This window comes from Hippopotamus amphibius, chromosome 3, assembly GCF_030028045.1.
Source record: "Hippopotamus amphibius kiboko isolate mHipAmp2 chromosome 3, mHipAmp2.hap2, whole genome shotgun sequence".
NCBI lineage: Eukaryota > Metazoa > Chordata > Mammalia > Artiodactyla > Hippopotamidae > Hippopotamus > Hippopotamus amphibius.
The window spans coordinates 126,834,874-126,853,646 of NC_080188.1; the positions used below are offsets into that span (position 1 = coordinate 126,834,874).

Sequence of the window (18,773 nt, forward strand, 5' to 3'; positions counted from 1 at the left end):
TGTCCCCATGGGCCCAGCACGGTTCCGGCAGGAGGGAGGCAGGCGGCCATCAGTGAGCACCTGGTGAGCCGCCGCCAAACACTTACACGGGCGGATTCAGGATGGGGAGTTGGGCGGCAGCTAGAGGAGCGCCAGACTGTAGACTTTGTGTCCCATTGTGCCTGGCCCGCATCCGCTCTGGCCCCCTGGCTCAGCCCCCCTCTCCCGGCTTGTTCTGGGATCAAGCCTGGTGTCTCTGCCCCCTCGGGTGGTGACAAGTGCTTTGCCCTTAAGACTTCAGTCCACGCTCCCGGGCCGGTGTGTGAGGGCAGAGATGTGAGTGCCCGTCTGAGTGGACCGAGTGTGGCTGTGGTGGGTTCGTTGTGTGACGTGGTGGGCGGGTGGGTGGGTGAGGGATGGAGGGGTGTGCCAGGGATGTGCGTCCATGCTTACGTGTCCCTGAGGTTGGGGCGGGGGTGGCGCCCGGGCCAGGCTGGCGGAGGGGCGCACGGAGACCCAGCCCCTCCCGCCCGAGGCTGCTCTCACGGCGGCCCCGCCCCCGGCTCCGCCCCGTCGGCTTCGCGGGCTGGAGAGCGAGAGAGCCGCGGGCGAGGGATCGCAGGATGAGCGATCGGGGCCCGGGCAGCCGGCAGCGGACGCGCCCCCCGAGCCCACCGGCCCGCGCCCCGCGCGCCCCACGGCCCCGCGGCCCCGATCCCGGCCGCGCCGCCCGCGTCCCCCGAGCCCGCGCCCGAGCCCTGCGGGCCATGCCCAGCCGGCCCTAAGCGCGGGCCGGGGGGGCGTCCCCTTGCGCCCGGGCCCCGCGCTGGCGCCCCCCGGGTCGCCGCCTGGCGCGGGGGCCATGGCGTTCACCTTCGCCGCGTTCTGCTACATGCTCACCCTGGTGCTGTGCGCCTCCCTCATCTTCTTTGTCATCTGGCACGTAAGGCCGGGCTGGGGCTGGGGGCGGGGTGGGGGGCAGGGGGCGCTGGGAGCAGGATGGGGACGGACGGATGGTCTCAGGGCCCGGAGAAACTTGGAGCCTCCTCTCCGCTATCCCCCATCGGTCGGCTTCTGTTCGCCCCATAAACACCCCCCATCATCGGCTTCCTTCCCGGGGGGCCCCCCTTTCTCCGCCGCCCCCGCCTGTCTATGGGTATGTCAGTCAGTCCCTGACCCCCCCCCCCCCCCGCCCCATGCAGCCTTGGGGTGTGGGGCGGAATTCTTGGATTCTTGCTCGTTTCCCTCCTGTAGCCACCCACCCCCACCGCATCTAGTCGCCCCCGTTTGTCCGTCGGGCAGTTTGTCTGTCTACTCTCCCCACCCCCTTTGTGGGTTTTTCCAGCCAGAGTGATGGAGCCGGTTGCTATGGCAACTGCATCTGTTTACAGGACCCACAGATCGCAGGGCCCATTAACCCTTTCCCTTCCCACCCCCACCCCCACTCCCTGACCCAGCAGTGATTGGCTCTAAGCAGCCCCAGAGACCTAACCCCTACCACCAGCTCACCGTAGGTTTCCCTACCCCCTCCTGTTTGGGCTTCCCTCCCACTAGGTTTCCTCCCCACTTTCCAGCTTTTCTCCTCTTCCTGCCCCCACTTTCCCCTTTGTCTCCTGTTTCTTTTGGTCTCTCTCTCTGGCCTTGCCTCACACCTGGTTTTTCAAAATGTCCTTTTCTCATCCCTTATCCTGGTTGTTTCCCTTTAGAGAGGGTCCCTCTCCCCAACTCTCTAAGCCTTCTCCTCTGTGGTCCCCTGCCTGTCTCCCTTCTATTCACTACAGAACTATCAGTCAGCCTCCAGCTTAGTTTTTGGGACCCTTGCCTCCCCCCTCCCCCCTTACTGCCCTTTCTTCTCCTATGTCCGTTGAGGTTTCATCCCCCACCCTGTCCCCTCCTCACGGCCTGTGCATCTTGGCCCTGGCCTGCTCAGCTCAGCATCCTCTGCTTGTACGTCCAGCACACACCTCCCTGATCATCGGGTTATCCCCCGCCAGTCTCTCTGTACCCACTTCCTTCCTCTTCCTCCCTATTGCCTCACCTGCTTCTTTCTTGGTCTCCCCACTTCATCACTCCTTTCTTTTCCTGGGACCTGCTGCCTGCCTGCTCCGTGGTCCTCCCTGGCTCTTGACCAATCTCTCCCTTCATCATCTCCTGCTGTCCCCCTGCTGCCTGTCTCAGGATTCATGGGCTCTGACTGCACCCCTCCTGTCTGAGGAGTGAGCCTTCATGGGCACCTTCAGACACACACACCCCATCTGGAGCCCTCTCTCTCTCTCTGTGGGTCTCTCGGTTGCTTTTATTTATTTATTTATTTTTGGCTCTGCCCCCTTCTCTGTTTCTCTTTCCCTTCCTCCATCTCCCCTGGATCCTTCTTGGTCTCTCTGAGCCTCCTATCTCATCCCAGGGCCTTGGACACTACTGTGAGGTGGTGGCAGGAGGGCTGGAGTCCTGAGGACTGGAAGGAATTGAGAGTCACAGGCTGGACACACAGAGCTAACCAGCTCCTGGGAGAAAGCCTTCTGGAATTCAAGAAGCCCTTTTCTGGGCCCCTTCCCACCCACAGACCTCCAACAGCCTCTATGGGGCCCCCTGTCCTCAGGGGATCCTCAGAGCAGTCCTCTGTCCAACACACCTGTGTCCACGTTCCTGAGAACCAGGCTCTGGATGGCTTTGGGGGAGACCAGGATGAATAAGACTCAGGCTTCTCCCTTGTGGGGCTCCCAGGCTGGGAGAAAGGGCCCAGGTGTTCTCAAAAAATATTTATTGAGCACCTACTACGTGTCAGTCACCGTGTTTGCTCAGCTGTTTAGCTGGGTGATCATAGCAAGTCTCTTGTCCTGAGTCTGTTGCCTCATCGGTAAAGTGGGCTTGTTGTATATACAGCAGCGTGTATATGAGCCCAGAGCAAGGCTTGCCACGGGGTGTGCGGGTGCGCAGAGGAGGTGTGGTCCTCAGTGCAAACCCTCCGGGGCAGGACCCCAGATCCCACCACAGACCCTGAGCCCAGGCCCTACTGGTCGCTAGGCAACCCTGGTGGTGAGTGACGCGTGTCTGCTGTCACCGTGGGGGATTGTTTGTTCCAGGGGGCTGAGTCAGCGCCAGGCAGCCTGGGGGGTGGGAGGCGCGACACCCGCCACCTGCTGGTGGTGCCAGCTCTGGGGCAGACAGACGGCACCCTTCTGCTCCCTGCTGGACCCTGTTGCTGTGCCTGACAGGCAGGCGGCTGCCCAGAGTCAATGGGGAATTGAGGTGGGGGGGCTGCTCCAGATGGCCCCAGATCCCTCCAGGAAGCCCATGTTCTCTCCTTTCGAGCCTTATGGGGTCTGGGATGCTTGGGGGTGGTGGGCCCGCTGCCTCATCCTAGGGCTGGTGCTCAGGGGAGGGACTCCAGAAGGCTCCTCCACCAGCCCTCCTCCCATGCCAGCTGCCCCCAGGTCCATCCTATCATCCTCTCAAACACCTGCTCCCCCAAGAGTTTCCTATCCCAGTGAGAACAGTGCTGTCCACCAGATGCCCCAACACCCAAAGTCAACTTGGGCCCCTCTGCCTCCACTTCACTGTCATTCAAGCCATCTGGAGTCTGGCTTCTAGATAGCTCTGGAATCCATCCACACCTCTCCATCCCCACTGTCCTTCTCTTCACTCAGATCACCACCACCCACCTCCCCCATGCCCCCAGCCCCAACACCCCAACAGTTCCTTGACTGGTCTGGCCTGAGTGCAGTAAAGCGGTTAACATTTTAACTCTGGAATCTAACTGGTTTAGAATCCTGGCTTGCCACTAACTAGCTGTGTGGCCTTGGACAGGTCATTTCATCTATCTCAGTTTCCTCACCTGCAAAACAGAGGTGATAATACCAGCACCTACATCAGCAGGTTGTTGTAAGCATGAAATGAGTTAATAAACACAAAGCCTGTGGGCATAGAGGAAGCATCATATATGTCTTGGCTGGGACTGTCGGCCAGTTTGTATTTCCTCCTTGGTCAATCCTAAAACATCAACCTGACTGCCCTGCTCTGCTGCTTTATACCCCTCAATGGCTCCCCTTTACTTTGGGGTTAAAGTCCAAACATCTGGTCCAGCCTCACAAGGCACCCACGTCTGGCGCTGCTGATCTCTCCAGCCTGTCTTTCACCATTCCCATCTCTCTTCCCGCTCGCCTCACACTTGCACTCTAGCCCCACAGAACCTGCAACTTCCTGAATGTTCCTTGTTCTTTCAACCCTCTGCCTTTGTATCTTCTGTTCCCGCTGTTCAGACTGCCCTTCCCCCATTTGTTCACTAGACAAACACCTACTCAGAGTCCAGCCTGAACTCCCCACCCCAGGCTGGATCAGGCACCCACCCCAGGTTCCTCCTGTACCCCACAGCCCTGGTCACCCTGGAATGTAGTTCACAGTTCTCCTCCCAAGCCTGGGGTTCCTCCTGGGCAGAGGCTGTGTCCCAGGCTTCTGGGGTCCCAGTCTTCAGCACAGGGCCCAATAGAGAAGACACTATGTCTTGGGATGCTTTGGATGGAGGTGTAGCGGACTGGGCATCAGCACACTAGAGTTTCATTCCAAACTGTTGTGTGACCTTGGGCCAGGCCCCACCCCTCTCTGGGGCCTCAGTTTCTCTACCTTTGCAGCAAGCTCCAACTGATCCAATCCCCACGTGTGAATCTTATGCCTTAAAAGAATGGGTGGGGGGGCTATACGCTACTGCCCCAACCCTGACGGGCACACGCCCCTTCCCCAGATCATAGCCTTTGACGAGCTGCGGACTGACTTCAAGAACCCCATCGACCAGGGGAACCCAGCGCGGGCAGTAAGTGATACATGTGCTGTGCCGAGGTGTGTCCGTCCGTCTGTCTTCCCATATGTCGCGGGTGGAGGGCGGCAGGGGGACGGGAAGATGGGGGTGTTGGGGGTGGGGGGCGGTGGCCTTGCCCCTTCCTCTGTCTGTCCCCGCCCCCAGCAAACACCTGGCGCGGGCTCAGGGCTCAGGGTTCCTCCTGGCGGGGCAGCCGTTGCCAGGCTCTGGGCCGTTGCCGTGGAGACGCGGGTGAAGATCCCTCCATGGTGACGGTCGCTATGGGGACGGCGCGGCTGCTTCCCTGCCGCGCCGCCGAAAACGCCGCAGAGCCTGCTCTCGCGCCCCCTGGCGGCTACGTGCAGGGAGTTGGGGGCGTGGGGCAGTGGCGGAGCGCCCCCAATGTCCGCTCCTTCACCTCTACCATTGCTGTCTTTTCCTCTCCCTACAGCGCGAGCGTTTAAAAAACATCGAACGCATCTGCTGCCTCCTGAGGAAGGTCAGTATCAGGGCTGGGGCAGGAGGCTTCTAGCCCAGCTCAGCCCCACGGTAACCCAGAGTAGGGCCTTCCTCCTCTGCGGCCTGTTTGATCCGCTCTGCTAACGTGGGAGGCAGTGGGAAGCTAGAAGCCCTTTTAGTCCCCAGAGGTCATGGTGGGTGGGCCCCTCCCAAGTGCCCTTGAAGCTTGGATCTGTCCTAGCACGTGGCCTCTGACCTCTCACCCTCGCTCCCCAGCTGGTGGTCCCAGAATACTCCATCCACGGCCTCTTCTGTCTGATGTTTCTGTGTGCAGCAGAGTGGGTGACCCTGGGCCTCAACATCCCCCTCCTCTTCTACCACCTCTGGAGGTGAGGGTAGCAGCTCCACCTGGGAGGGTGAGATGGGGGAGCGGGGCAGGATGTGGGTGGGAGCCTTCAGGGTGGACACTCAGGCCCCTCCCTCCCCCCAGGTACTTCCACCGCCCTGCGGATGGCTCTGAGGTCATGTATGATGCGGTCTCCATCATGAATGCTGACATCCTCAACTACTGCCAGAAGGAGTCCTGGTGCAAACTCGCCTTCTACCTGCTCTCCTTCTTCTATTACCTGTACAGGTGAGGCCCTGCCCATGGCAGTCAGAAGTCAGGGAAGGGATGCTCCAGGCAGCATCCCTCCAATCCCAGGAATGGTTGGGTGCCAAGTTCCTGCCCTTTGCTCTTCATGACCAAGGGCAACCTAGGGCACGACAGGGTGGGTGGCCAGTAGCCGGGCGTGCTCGTGACGTGGCTCACTGCCTCGTCTTCCCACAGTATGGTTTATACGTTGGTGAGTTTCTAAGGGGGAAGCCGGCCAGGGAGCGAGCCCAGAACGGACCGGACGCCTGTGCACCCCCAGCCCTGCCCCTGGGCCACAGAGGCCTCAGCCCTGGGGAGGGAGGGGGCACTGGTGCCCCCAGTCTCCTCTCCATCCCCCAAACTGCTGCTGCGGGGACTTCCCGCCTTCAGAGCCCCCTCCCCTTGGACTAGGGCTGGCAGAGCTCTCAATAGGGGCACGAGCTCCTCTGCCGGCCTGTGGACATGGCAGGCAGTCCTGGAAAGGGCGGGACCTCCGGCCTTGTCCACTTCAGGGGGAATTTAGGCCCTGCCAAGGGGCAGGGCTTGACCCTGGAAGTTCTGGGCCACCCCCCCTAGCCCCCCACCCTGAGGATCCCCCTGCGGGTGGGGCAGTACCCACACCGGGAATGAGCAGGCTCAGCAGGGGGGCAGCCCCACCCCTAGTCTGCCCTCTCCCCTCCCCCAGGCTCTCTCTCCAGACCCCTCCCTGTCCCCACTTGCCCCAATCCCAGTCTACCCCGTCTCTTGGACCTATTTTCTATGTTGCCTGGAGGAGTCCGGCACCCCCTCCCCGGCCATTTGTGACAAAATATGAATAAACTACTGCAAACACCTGGGCCCCAGTTCTGCTCCTAAGTTTACAGAGGAGAGGGGGGGAAAGGGATCGTATAGGGGGAAGCCCTGAGCTAAATCCTTAGCACAGATGGGCTTACCCCACTAGCCTCCGGATGCCTCTAGGGACCTCCTCAGATGAATCAGAGGCCTTCGAGGCCTCCTTAGCAGCTGCCTGTTCCCATTCTCACTTTCCCAGCCACAGATAAACAACTATTTCTGCTGAAACACTTCTATCTGCCTTCCGAGGCAGTATCAAGGCCACCAACTCCAGGAAGCCTTCCCTGGATCCTCCTCCTTCGAGAAAGCCCAAGCCTGGTCCCCTGGGCAACAAAAAGGCCCAGAGGTGTTAGCAAATGCCCCCTAGAGCTGTGGAAACAAGGGTCAGACGAAATCAAGGAAATCAAATCTTCGATGTATGGAAAAATCAATGCCAGTGGGGACCGGGGGTCACCGGACCAGGTGGAAGGTCAGCCAGTATATGATGAGGGGCTGAAAGGCTGCAGCTCCCAGCGTCAGGTAGAGCTGGAGACGTTGCCGGGGGGCTGGGCCCCCCATGCTGTCAGGGCCCAGGGCTGCTGTTCGCAACGAGCGCACCTGAAAGAAAGAAGAGAGCTGAAGCTGGGCCAGGAGAGGGGAGGCTTGTCCCCAGCTCCGACCCCAGGTGAAGAGGGGCCAGCCCCAGACTCACGATGAAGTACATGAGCGCGGACGAAGTCCAGGCCAGCGCCACGTAGTAGCCATCGCTGCCGAAGAGCAGGCCTGTGAGAACACTGAGGATCATCCTGCAGGGGGCGGGGGTGGGGAGGGAGGGAGAGAAGGCTGAGACCTCCCAAGGGTCCAGGACTGAGACTGCCCCAGAGCCCAGCCTAGACCCCACCCACCATCACCGGGGCACTTTACCCCCAATCTGCGCCCCTGCCAGGGACTTAGACTCAAAATGAATAGGCCAGGACTCAGCCCTAGGACCTGGATCTGAGACCCCCTTCACCACCCCAGCTCACCCTTCTCCCGTGCTCCCAGGGTGACTCTCAATACATCCCTGACCTCCTGAGCCACACTACACAGTTCCTGAGGAGGCTGCTGAAGACAGGTGCTCCCTCTAATAGAGAAGAACTAGAGGGGCAGCGGGGATCCAGGGTCACAATTTGAGGCTATAGCTACGCAGGCCAGGAACCCAGGGTGGCAGACACCCCCCACCAAGGCCAGCTTCCCGCTCGACCCACAGGTGCTCACCCCACATATTTGTAGCCGCTGTAGGCCAGCAGGTGGAAGGTGCTCAGGTCGCTGCGCACGGTGGCCAGGTAGATGCCCAGGAGCAGAGCTAGCACCTCCATCACAACCCACACCAGCGCCGTGCTTGCACACAGGCCCAGCACCTCTGGGGAGAACCTGCGGCCGCATAGGGGTGGGGTGAGGTGCGTCCCAAACCAGGCATCCTGTGGCAGGTGTGAGACAGGGTCACGGGGACTGGGGAGCTGGCAAAGATCCCCCAGGGAGGTGAGGGGAGGAGACAGGAGTGGGGAAGTGGTGGGAATGGGGAAGGGGTTGGCGCTGACCTTTTCTGAATGCCCAGTGCCATCCCAGCCAGCAGCACGTAGGTGATGAAAGCCATTGCTGCCAAGAGCCAGAGAGATGCCATCAGCCTGGTTTCCTCAACCAGAGCTGCCCCCCACCCCCGACTAAGCATTCAGGGCCACTGACACCCCCATACTTCCTTCCCTGCAAATCTCAACATGCTTGACCTCTGCACTCAGCTCCCCAGTGCCCTGCCTGGGATGCCTTTTCCTGCTCAGCCCTCTCCACCTGTGTCAGTGCTACTTGACCCTTCTCTCAGGACGACCAAGCCACCTCCTTCCTGGTCCCTGTACTAGGAAACTCACCAAAGTTTCCTGCTGTGTCTCAGAAACTACATCGCAGGCCAAAGTCATCTCTGCTATTTTCACAAAAGCTCAGATGGCAGCTGAGTTTTCACGGCAATTTCAACTCCTCAGTCCTGTCCTCTGCCCCCTTCAAGCACCAGAACTGATGTGCCCACAGAGGGCACAGTGTCTGGAGTCAGCAAACCAGCTCTACCACCTATAAGCTGTGTCTCCTCATAGATACTCAAACCTCTCTGAGCCTGGGCTTCAACGTGTAAAACGGGGATAGCAGTTCCTGCCTTACACGGTGACTGTGAGGGAAACAGAACGAAGGAGGGAAGAAGAGCCTGTGTCTCTCCCAGGGCAACTGGGCTGTCTGGCTGTCCTCCTGGTAGCCCTTCTGAGGGCTGGCCTGGGCATACTCACCCCTCCTCCAGCGTGTCCATCAGGGGCCTCGCCTTGTGCAGGCCCCAGGACAGAGAGGAGTGAGATGCAGTCAGACAGCCACAGCACAGTGTGGGCGGCCTGACCCATGCCATGCGGACAGGCAGTTGTAGGAACCCAGAAGGGAGTGACCACCTCAGAGGAGGGGATGCTGGATCCGGCCTTGGAGGACAAGTAATAACAGCGATAACAGCTAATATTTACGGCGTGCTTCCTGTGTGCTGGGTGCCGGCTGAGCACACATCCCCTCGCTGCAATTCCACAACAATCCTCTGTGGTAGGAACTGTTGTTATTCCAGTTTTCCAGAAGCATGAGAGCAGCCACCTGAGGGCCAGGTCTAAGCCCAGGGCTCCAGGCTGGGGAGGGACCTCGTCCAAGTCAAGTGGCAGGAAGGTCTCAAAAGGGAGTACCCTGAAGGCACACCCAAGAAGCTGCTTACTGGTCACCCCACGCTGTCTACCTGGTCTGCCTGGGTCTAGGGACACCACAAAAGCCACACACAAAAGCACCAAGAGCAGATGCTGAACCAACACATAAGCCTCTCTCTTCTCATCGGCGCCTCAAGGCCCAAGTGCCCCCACAACCCCCAGTCCAGGTCAAAGACTCACTAGGGATATAGAGGTCGGGGGCATTGAGGTCTTGCCGTGGGGGTAGAGGCACGTCACGACTGTACTGCACTTCCCAGTTCTGGTGGTGGCAGCAGCGGGCAAGTTAGGAGGAAAAGACAAGAGAGGAAAGAAGGGCGTTGAGATCTGGGGGCCAGACTCTCGGGCAGGATGAGGGAGGCAAGGGGGCCCACCAGCTCACCTGGTAGGCAGCTCACCTGGTGTGTATAGGGGAAGACCAGTAGCCCTAGTTTCTTGGCCACATAGGCTGTGTCCACAGCGAAAAAATACTTGAGTTTGTTCACAGACACAAAACGGTGCAGCTGAGAGGGGAGAGAGGAGGCTGTGGGCAAGCTGCACCGGGAACCTCAGGGGGCTCCTCTGTGTGCGCCTTCCCTGAGGGCTGCTGTGAGGATTAGGTGGGACCCCGTGATGCCCCAGCCCTGGCCAGAAATCCTGCCACCCTTGCCCTGGGGGTGGGCCACACCTCCTTGTGCACCATGTCCTTCCCATGGGATGCGATGGAGCTGCCATAGGCCATAGCCATGTTGGCCATTGGGTCCCCAAGCAAGTGGTTGACATTGAAGGCCACGTCTGCTCCTGGGGCTGGGTATCCCCCCGGCTGGCTGGAGTAACCACCGCTTGTGTCATCGAAGAGGGGAGGGGGATCCGGAGCTGCCCGAGCCCTGTGCTTGGAGCCTGTGGGTTTGTAGTTTCCAGGGTAGGTGACAGGAATACCGAGCATAAACCCAAACTACCGCCCCTTCCCCAGGCTGGACAGCCCTGTATAGGTCCCGGGAGCACCGAGCAATCCGTGAAGGAAACTCTAGCTGGATGAGGAATAGCTAACCCAGAAAGAACTTTGATGAGGGATCCTTTTCGAGAGGTGCTAAATGTGGGCAAAGAGCTGGGGCAGCCCCTGGAAGTGGTTGCCCGCCTGAGGATTCCTGGGGGCCTCCTCAAGGGGACTGATCTCTGAACCGAGCCGTGGAAACTGAGTTTGCTAGGCGGAGAAGACAACTAGGAGGGCATCCCCGTATGAACAAGGGTTGGAAAGGCGACGGCTGTGTACGCGGAGGCCCTGGGCAGTGGTGAGGAACCCTACCAGGGTCATGACAGGGAAAGGAAGTTTGGGAGGCAGACCCCATTCATGCCCGACTCGGGCACGGGAATCCCAGCAATGCTGTCACCGCCCGATCTGATCTCAGGTTTAGGCCGGGAGGGCGAAGTCCGGGACGCGTTGCCGAGTCTCACGGGGCAGGAATCGGAAGGACGTCGCCGCCCTGGGCAGCGGTCACGGGCGCCCCTCTCCCTCAGGGTGAGCGGGCCGCGCCGCCGACCCTCCTCGCGAGGGTCGGTCGGCCCGCGCCCCGCCCGCCCCGCGCCCCACGCACCGTGGGCTCCGTAGCCCGAGTGGTAAGCCATGGCCCCGACGCTCGCTCTCTCCGAGGGCCCGCTGCGTCGCCTCGTGGTACGAATACTAGTGAGGCCGCTGCTCCGTTCCCTGGGCACCGACCGAAGTTACCGAGCAGCCCGACACGTCCCCGCACTGTCCGACGACAGCAGCCATGTCCGCAGCGTCACCCTCTGCCGCCTACCATTGGCTCCTCAGCGGCCCCGGCTCGCCCCTCCCCTCTCCCAATTGGCTACTGGCGTGCCCTCGCCGAAGCGGATTCGGCAGTAATCAACTTCCGGGCGGAGGAATAGGCGGAGCAATTTGAGGCGCTCGTGGACTGGATAGTGAGTTTGTTAGTTCGCTACCGAGCAGCCAATAGATGGCTTAAGGTAGGAGGGTGCTGAGAATTATTTCCGCGCCTGCTCAGTGGGGCACTTGACGCTCTCCCTGCCACGACTACACCAGGCGGAGATCCGGCGGAGGCTGGCGGCGGCTGGAGTCCGGAAATGAACTTTCACTCGCGGGACATACTCCAGGAGGGAATGAGCCGATGGGGATGTGACCAAGCTCTGTGCCTCTGGGCTCTTGCCCCTCCTTCTCAATGCTAGCTTTCCTTCTCCGTCCTCCATACTTCCCCCAGTACTGGCGCGGAGCCCCAGCAGCCCGGGGTCCGGGGGTGGGGTGGGGGGCGGGGTTGGTAGGAGGCCGGGCGGAGCAGTGACAGAAAGGCCAAGCGAGCTCCGGGGTGCTGACTCCTCCTCCTCCCGCCTCCCAGCCCTCCCTTCCGCGCGGGTGCTGTCCGCCGTCTGGTGCTGAAATTCCCTACCGCCACTGCTGCCATCCTGCACACTCCGAGGGCCTGGTGCTGGGAGGGCCGGGGCTCTTGACACACATACACACACACACACACCCATTACATGTATTGAAAAACCGAGGTCCGGGTCTGAAGTCCCAAAAATTGGGTGGTAATAGTGTGGATAAGATTTTGCACCAGGCTTGTCCCGTCGACTCTCCCGTGGTCCAGACAATATGTGGGCGGAGGTGTGCTGATTCGCCTCCTGAAGCTGCGGTTGCAATTCCTGAGTCATTGCCAGCCCTGCAGTCGTCTCGAAGTGAGGCCCCCCCCCCCCCAAGCCTCACTCGTGACCTCAGGGGCTCCTTTCTCTCAGCCTTTCTCTCATTCCCACCTTTCCCGGACTCAGTCTTCAAGGGCTTCGCTTCACACAGACCTCCAGCCACCACTTTCTACAGAGCAAGATCAGGTGCTCTTCGATCTGCCTCTTAGTTAGCCACCCAGTGTCCAGTTACTCCAGGTGAACTTCCTGCTCTCTGAACTCAATCCATGTGGTCCAATCACAGTGCCTTTGTCCAGAAGTTCCCTCCACCTGGGATGCCCTTCCTCCTCATATCCACTGTCCAAAACCTAATTATCCTTTAAGAGTCAGTTCAACTTGTGCCTCTCAGAGAGACAAATGGAAGAGTCCTGATCTGGCTTGGGATGGAGGCTGGAGGCCAGGCTCTAGGCTCCCTCTGACTGCAGTAGTTTGCACTGTATGTAAATTCCATGAGGACAGGGCCTATGTCATTCTCCACTTCTACACTTGTCTTCACAATGCTTGTGAATGCTTCACAGTACTTGCATATAGAAGACAGCTAATTAACAACTGCGCCCAATAAATTTTTTTAAAAATAGGTGGAACTCTGGTTCAATCCTTTTCTCTCTCTACCATTTCAATTACTTTATCTTTAAATGGGTAGGGGTGTTGAACAGAATGGTCTTTGAGTTGCTCTTTGGAAAAAAAAATCACAAAACAAACCCCACCTGGCACTGCATCTCCCTATGTTCCACCCGCTGATTGTCTACCTCCGGGGCTAGGCCCTGGCCCAGAGGCAGATGTGAAGGTCTGAGGCCCCTGAGGGTCAGGGAGAAGCACTGGGGCCGCCAGTATCTGGGAGGGGGGTCCTCTCATGTAAGACAAATCCCACCTCGCCTGTACCTCATGATGAATGTGCTCTGAATCCAGCACATTTCCCTCCCCATTTCTCAGGCAGGAAAACTGAGGTTGGGGGTGGAGGGTGCCGACTCAAGGTCACAAGGCCTAGGACCCCGGGTGTCCTGGCCTCCTGCTTATCTACTCTAACTGGAGCCCAGCGCCTCTGTCCAGGTAATGAGGCTCACCACAGCTTTCAGGGCTGTAACCGCCCCCTCCACCACCACAAGCGAGGCTTCAGGGGTGGGGTCTGGGTGGGCTTAGGCCTGGGCCTACTCCTCAGAGATAGGACCTCGCGGGCACCCACCCATCTTGGAGATTAATTTTACAGCAGGGCAAGCTCAGGCCCCAGAGAGCAAGGACTCATTCAAGGTCGCAAGCACGAGCGCGGCAAGAAGGGAACCCAGGCTTCGGTCTCCCAACCTGGGCATCTCAGGGGCGGGGGCAGCGCCTGCGGTGCCAGGCGCTGCCGGCGGCGCCGCGGGGGCCGCGGGGGCGGGGTCAGCGGAGGGCGGGGCGCCGGGCACCGCGGCCGCCAACGCCGCCGCCGCTGCTGCCGCCGCCGCGCTCGGGCTCGGGCTCGAGCTCCGCGCACTCCCTCCGCGGCCGCTGAGCCGAGCGGACGCCCTCCGGGGCCGCGCCGCAGCCCTCCGCGCTCCCCCTTATCATGCCCCGGGCCCGGGCGGGGGCCGCCCAAGCAGCCAGGACACCATGCCGGAGGGCGGAGGTGGCGACGGCGGGGAGGTGCCCGCGCTCATCCCGGACTGCGAGCCGCTGCGGGAGGAGGTACCGGCGCTGTGTGGTGGGGGGCCGGAGCCAGGGCTGGAGCGGGGAGAGGGGGACAAGGGAAGGGGCGACCCCCGAGGAGGGGGCTGAGGAGGGAAGTCCGGAGACCCTGTGGCCAATGACGTCATTGGGGTAGCCTGCGTCCTGCAAAGGGTCCCGGGGCCTAGGGGCCCGCGTGGGGGTAGGGGTGGGGTGGCTGGGAAGGGGTATGGGAGGCAACTCCCGCCCCCGACGCCCCCTCATCCAGCCTCGCCTTCCTGTGACGTCAGCACCTGGTCCCTGCGCGTCCCCATTCTACAGCGATGCCCCTCACCCCCAGAGCCCTGGGGTCAGGCCCCCAGCCCGGCCCAGCCGCTCACGAGGTGCCCGGGCGGCGCCTGCAATGCAGCAGCAGTAGCGGGGACTTGGGGGGCGGGGAGCGGAGGGAGGAGGGGAAAGAGGAAGGGAGGTGGCCTCTGGTACCCCTTCTCCCTCTCTCTGCTGTGAGGCCCGAGGGCCCATCCTGCTGGTTGGGACCCTCAGAATGGCCCCTGCTCAGTCTTAGCCAGGAAGAGGATCTGCAGGGGTGTGGGGCCCAGTGTGGGGTGTTGGGGGTGATAGGTGGTGAGTAGATCTATGTGTGTGTTTGGGTGAACATAGGGTGCTTGTGGGTGTGTGAATGTCAGTGCGTGCTCCCCACACCTTAAACGGGACATATGTGCCCTATAGTCAGGTGAGGGTCTGGTGGGTCCCTTGGGTGAAGTGGTAATGTGTGAATGCACGTGAGTGTTTCCTGTTGTGGGTGGGTCTCTCCCTGTAGAGTCTGGAGGGTGTGGGTGTCAGGTTGCAGTAGGGGTGGGGGTGGGCGATGTGCACTGTGGTAGGTAAGGGGCTGGTGTGTCCCTGGGCTTCAGTGACTATATAACATGTATATGCACCTGTGTGTCCTGTGGCGGGTGGGTTGGGGGAGGGGGTGCGTGTGAGCACACGCACCTGTGCATCATGGTACAGTGGGGGAGGGGCTTGTGCCTTGGGCACTGGTGAGGGTCTGGGGTGTGTTGAATAAACAAGCAGTGTTCACGTTCCTGGTGGGTGGGTTCTTTGATGAACTTGTGGTGGGGTGGGGGTGCAGGCTGTAGATGAGAGTATGTGCATCTGACTGGCCCTACAGGTTAGGGTAGTGGTATGCACCTGTGATGGGTGGCTGCTCTGGGCTGGGATGGGGACAGTTCCTCTCCTCTTGGGTCTCTCAAGGCCGGTGGGACTGTGGTGGAAAAGGTCGTCCCTTAACCCCACCCCTGCTGTTTCCTCCAGACCACCTCTTCCTTCTCCCCCTTTTCCCCCCTTCTCTCCTCCCCATTCTCTTTCCTTAGCACCTGGGGATGAGGTGGGGGCCAGGCTGGCAGCCCTGTCAGGGAGGGTGTGCCAAACCCCCTGGGCCAGGGAGTGGTCCCTGCTGCCCACAGCTGTGTCCCGCCCCCTCCCTCAGCACAGATGGGGAGTGGAGGACGGCACTCCATCTGCTCCCCCCCTCCCCAGACTCACACCTCTCTCTCTTCCTCTTTCCCGTTTACTTAAAAGCGTCTCCCAAGTCTCCTGCTGTCCCTGGTGAGACCAGGGACCAGAGGGAGTTGAAGGGTAATGATAATAATATGTATTCCCGGGGCCAGACCCTATGCTAAAATCTTCACACACATGATCTCGTTGAATCCTGGCAACAACCCCAGTTTACAGATGAGGAAATTGAGGTCCAAAGAGGATGTAGGAACTGCCCAAGTCATAAAGTAAGTGGTGGAGCCAGCACCCAATCCTGAGCTCCTAAACCCATGCTCTTCATCCCTAAGACCCCTGCTACCCTGGCTTCCCACACCACCGGGTCCAGGAATCAATGCCCAGAGAGAACAGGGATATGGCCACCATCACACAGTATATCGGGAGCAGAGTCAGGACCAGAGCTCAGTTTTCTCAGTGGCCAGTCGTGAGCAGGGTTGGGGGGATGGGGGGAGGGTCCTTCCCTCTTTTGGCAGAGATGGGTCTATTTTGTCCTACATGCCCCTGCCTGAGAGATGGCAGGGCACAGCGGAGGACAGGCTTGGGGCAGATAGGCCTGGGCTGAGTCCCCCAGCTCTACTGTGAATTGGCTAGAAGGGTGAGGCCTGGAGCAAGTTGCTCAATCCCTCAGAGCCTCAGTTTCCTCCTCTGTAACGTGGGGAGCCGTAGCACCACCTCCTTCCCGGGGCTTGGGAAGAGCGGCCGGCACAGCTGCTGGGCGCGTGCTGAACCCCGCCTCCCCTCTCTCTGCCCACTCTGCAGCAGCGGCCCCTGAAACAGTCCCTGGGAAGCTCCCTGTGCCGCGAGTCGCACTGGAAGTGCCTGCTACTCACGCTGCTCATCCACGCCTGCGGCGCCGTGGTGGCCTGGTGTCGCCTGGCCACCGTGCCGCGGCTGGTCCTGGGGCCGGAGGCGGCGCTAGCCCGGGGGGCCGGGGGCCCGCCGCCCACCTACCCAGCCAGCCCCTGCTCCGATGGCTACCTGTACATCCCGCTGGCCTTCGTCTCCCTCCTCTACCTCCTCTACCTGGCCGAGTGCTGGCACTGTCACGTGCGGTCCTGCCAGGCGCCGCGCACCGACGCCCACACCGTGCTCGCCCTGATCCACCGGCTGCAGCAGGCGCCGCCCTGCGTGTGGTGGAAGGCCACCAGCTACCACTACGTGCGGCGCACCCGCCAGATCACCCGCTACCGCAACGGCGACGCCTACACCACCACGCAGGTGTACCACGAGCGCGCCGACAGCCGCACGGCCCGGGGCGAGTTTGACTACTCGGCCCACGGCGTGCGCGACGTCTCCAAGGAGCTGGTGGGCCTGGCCGAGCACGCGGCCACGCGGCTGCGCTTCACCAAGTGCTTCAGCTTCGGCAGCGCCGAGGCCGAGGCCTCGTACCTCACCCAGCGGGCCCGCTTCTTCAGCGCCAACGAGGGCCTGGACGACTACCTGGAGGCCCGGGAGGGGATGCACCTGAAGGACGTGGACTTCCGCGAGTCCCTGATGGTCTTCGCCGACCCGCGCAGCCCGCCCTGGTACGCGCGCGCCTGGGTCTTCTGGCTCGTGTCGGCGGCCACGCTGTCCTGGCCGCTGCGCGTGGTGGCGGCCTACGGCACGGCCCACGTGCACTACCAGGTGGAGAAGCTCTTCGGCGCCAGCTCGCCCCCGCCCGGGGCCATGCCCAGCGGGCCCCCGCTCTCCCGCGTGGCCACCGTGGACTTCACCGAGCTCGAGTGGCACATCTGCTCCAACCGGCAGCTGGTGCCCAGCTACTCGGAGGCCGTGGTCATGGGCGCCGGCTCGGGCGCCTACCTCCGCGGCTGCCAGCGCTGCCGCCGCTCCGTCAGCAGCAACTCGCTGCCCCCGGCCCGGCCCAGCGGGCCCCGCCTGCCTTTCAGCCGCAGCCGCCTGTCCCTGGGAGCCGGGGGCCGGGCCACCCCGGGGGTCTTCCGAAGCCTGAGCGGGGGGCCGCTGGGGCGCCGTGGAGAGGACACGGAGCCCCTGGAAAGCCCACCGTGCTATGAGGACGCCCTTTACTTCCCGGTGCTAATTGTCCACGGTGACAGCGGCTGCCAGGGGGACGGGCAGGGTGCACTCTGAGACCCACGTGGCCCCCAGACTGACCCTCTCCCCACCATCCCACCGCAGGCTTCCATGCCTGAGTAATTGTTGTCCCAGACAGGAGGGAAAACAGACCAGCACACAGGGGTGGGGGTGGGGGTGGAGCCCTTAGACGGACTAACATGCAGTGACCCATGGTCATTTTGGGGCTGAAGGGACACCACCGCGGTTGAGTCTACAAACCATTCCAGCATGGCTCCCCCTCCACCGCCACCACCACATCCCACCCCCTGCGATGGCAGACGATCTAGCTTCGGGGCCTCTCAGCTGGGCAGGGAAGGAAGTTTCCAGAAAGCCTGGGCTGGGAGAGGAATCCCAGAGACAGATGTTGCCTGCAGCAGAGGGGTGCCTGTGGACTCTTCCCTGCATGGCTGAGGCCACGTTGGGGCCCTTGAGCAACCCAGAAGCACAAATTGGTGGTTTGGGGCCACGCCCAGCTGGGCTGGCATCCATGAACCTGAAGAGTTGGCTATGCCAGCACCACGCCCTAGGCCCCACTACCCTCCCAAAGTCCCCATCCTCCTTCCCTGACTGGTCCCTCCCTGCCTGCCCTCTGGCCTCTGCTCAGGGCCAGTCCCTGATCAGACCCTGCGACATGGCCCCTCTCCCGGGAACCTGGTTCTTGGAGCACAGCCTTGTCCCACCCCACCCCCACTGTTTTCCCTGGTGCACCCTCCCCGCCACATCCAGCCACCCCTCTAACCCCGGGTTCCTTCTCAGGGCCCCACCTCAATTCCGTATCCCCTGATCTCTGCTCCTGGCCCCTGAAGTCCACATCTGCCTCTGTCAGCCACTCACATGCCTTCCAGGCTGTGTCCTCTCATCGCCCCCCGACTTCTCTGCTCTTCACCTTCCTGATGACCCATGAGGCTCAGCGCTACAGGGCATCCGAGGGGCCTCGGCCCCAGCCACAGCCTCTTGGACGATGCCCTTGCTCTGCCGTGGAGGCCCCTGCTTCCCCCATCACTGGGGCCTGGCCCAGGGGACACCATCCCTCCCCCAGGGAGGAGAGAGTAGTCCCTTCCCTTCCAACTGGGGCTGCCACCCCCTCTCAGGGGCCGGTGGGGGAGGGAGGAGGCAGAGAAGACACAGATAAAATAAAAGGTATGAAATGGAAGATCATCTCACGTGCATTCCTGGGTGGTGGGTTCAAGGCCACCACAACAAACATGGGGGGGTCATGCTGGGTCTGGGAGGGGACACAGGGCGGCGCTGCAGAACCCCCAGGAGAACGTGAGCTCCCTGGCTGGCCTGGGGCCTCTGAGACTCAGGTTTGAGTTGCTCTGAGAAGCTGACTCCAACTGACCAGTGTCTGGGTCTTTTCTAAGGGATTATCCAAGTGGCCCCT

The 18,773-nt window shown here is 61.4% G+C and overlaps 3 protein-coding genes across 5 annotated transcripts; 2 read left to right on the forward strand and 1 right to left on the reverse strand.

Annotated features, from left to right (window-relative positions):
- Positions 1-841: 841 nt before the first annotated feature.
- Positions 842-6,650, forward strand: CNIH2 (cornichon family AMPA receptor auxiliary protein 2). 2 transcript variants are annotated; one of them, XM_057728996.1, is made up of 6 exons: positions 842-922; positions 4,718-4,786; positions 5,223-5,270; positions 5,507-5,619; positions 5,721-5,864; positions 6,060-6,650. In XM_057728996.1, exons 1-6 carry the CDS (start codon positions 842-844, stop codon positions 6,085-6,087), a joined length of 483 nt encoding a protein of 160 aa, XP_057584979.1. In that variant the 3' UTR covers positions 6,088-6,650. The 2 variants fall into 2 exon arrangements, with proteins under 2 accessions (XP_057584979.1, XP_057584980.1); XM_057728997.1 differs by lacking the exon at positions 5,223-5,270.
- A 439-nt stretch (positions 6,651-7,089) lies between these two features.
- Positions 7,090-11,212, reverse strand: YIF1A (Yip1 interacting factor homolog A, membrane trafficking protein). 2 transcript variants are annotated; one of them, XM_057729801.1, is made up of 8 exons: positions 11,002-11,212; positions 10,095-10,306; positions 9,826-9,930; positions 9,611-9,689; positions 8,255-8,312; positions 7,932-8,087; positions 7,387-7,480; positions 7,090-7,292 (listed from the first exon to the last, which is right to left on the reverse strand). In XM_057729801.1, exons 1-8 carry the CDS (start codon positions 11,030-11,032, stop codon positions 7,146-7,148), a joined length of 882 nt encoding a protein of 293 aa, XP_057585784.1. In that variant the 5' UTR covers positions 11,033-11,212; the 3' UTR covers positions 7,090-7,145. The 2 variants fall into 2 exon arrangements, with proteins under 2 accessions (XP_057585784.1, XP_057585783.1); XM_057729800.1 differs by lacking the exon at positions 11,002-11,212 and having other exon boundaries at positions 10,095-10,992.
- A 2,395-nt stretch (positions 11,213-13,607) lies between these two features.
- On the forward strand, positions 13,608-18,542 carry TMEM151A (transmembrane protein 151A). The gene is made up of 2 exons (XM_057729610.1): positions 13,608-13,780; positions 16,073-18,542. The coding sequence occupies exons 1-2, from the start codon at positions 13,706-13,708 to the stop codon at positions 17,402-17,404; spliced, it is 1,407 nt and encodes a 468-aa protein (XP_057585593.1). The 5' UTR covers positions 13,608-13,705; the 3' UTR covers positions 17,405-18,542.
- Positions 18,543-18,773: the final 231 nt, after the last annotated feature.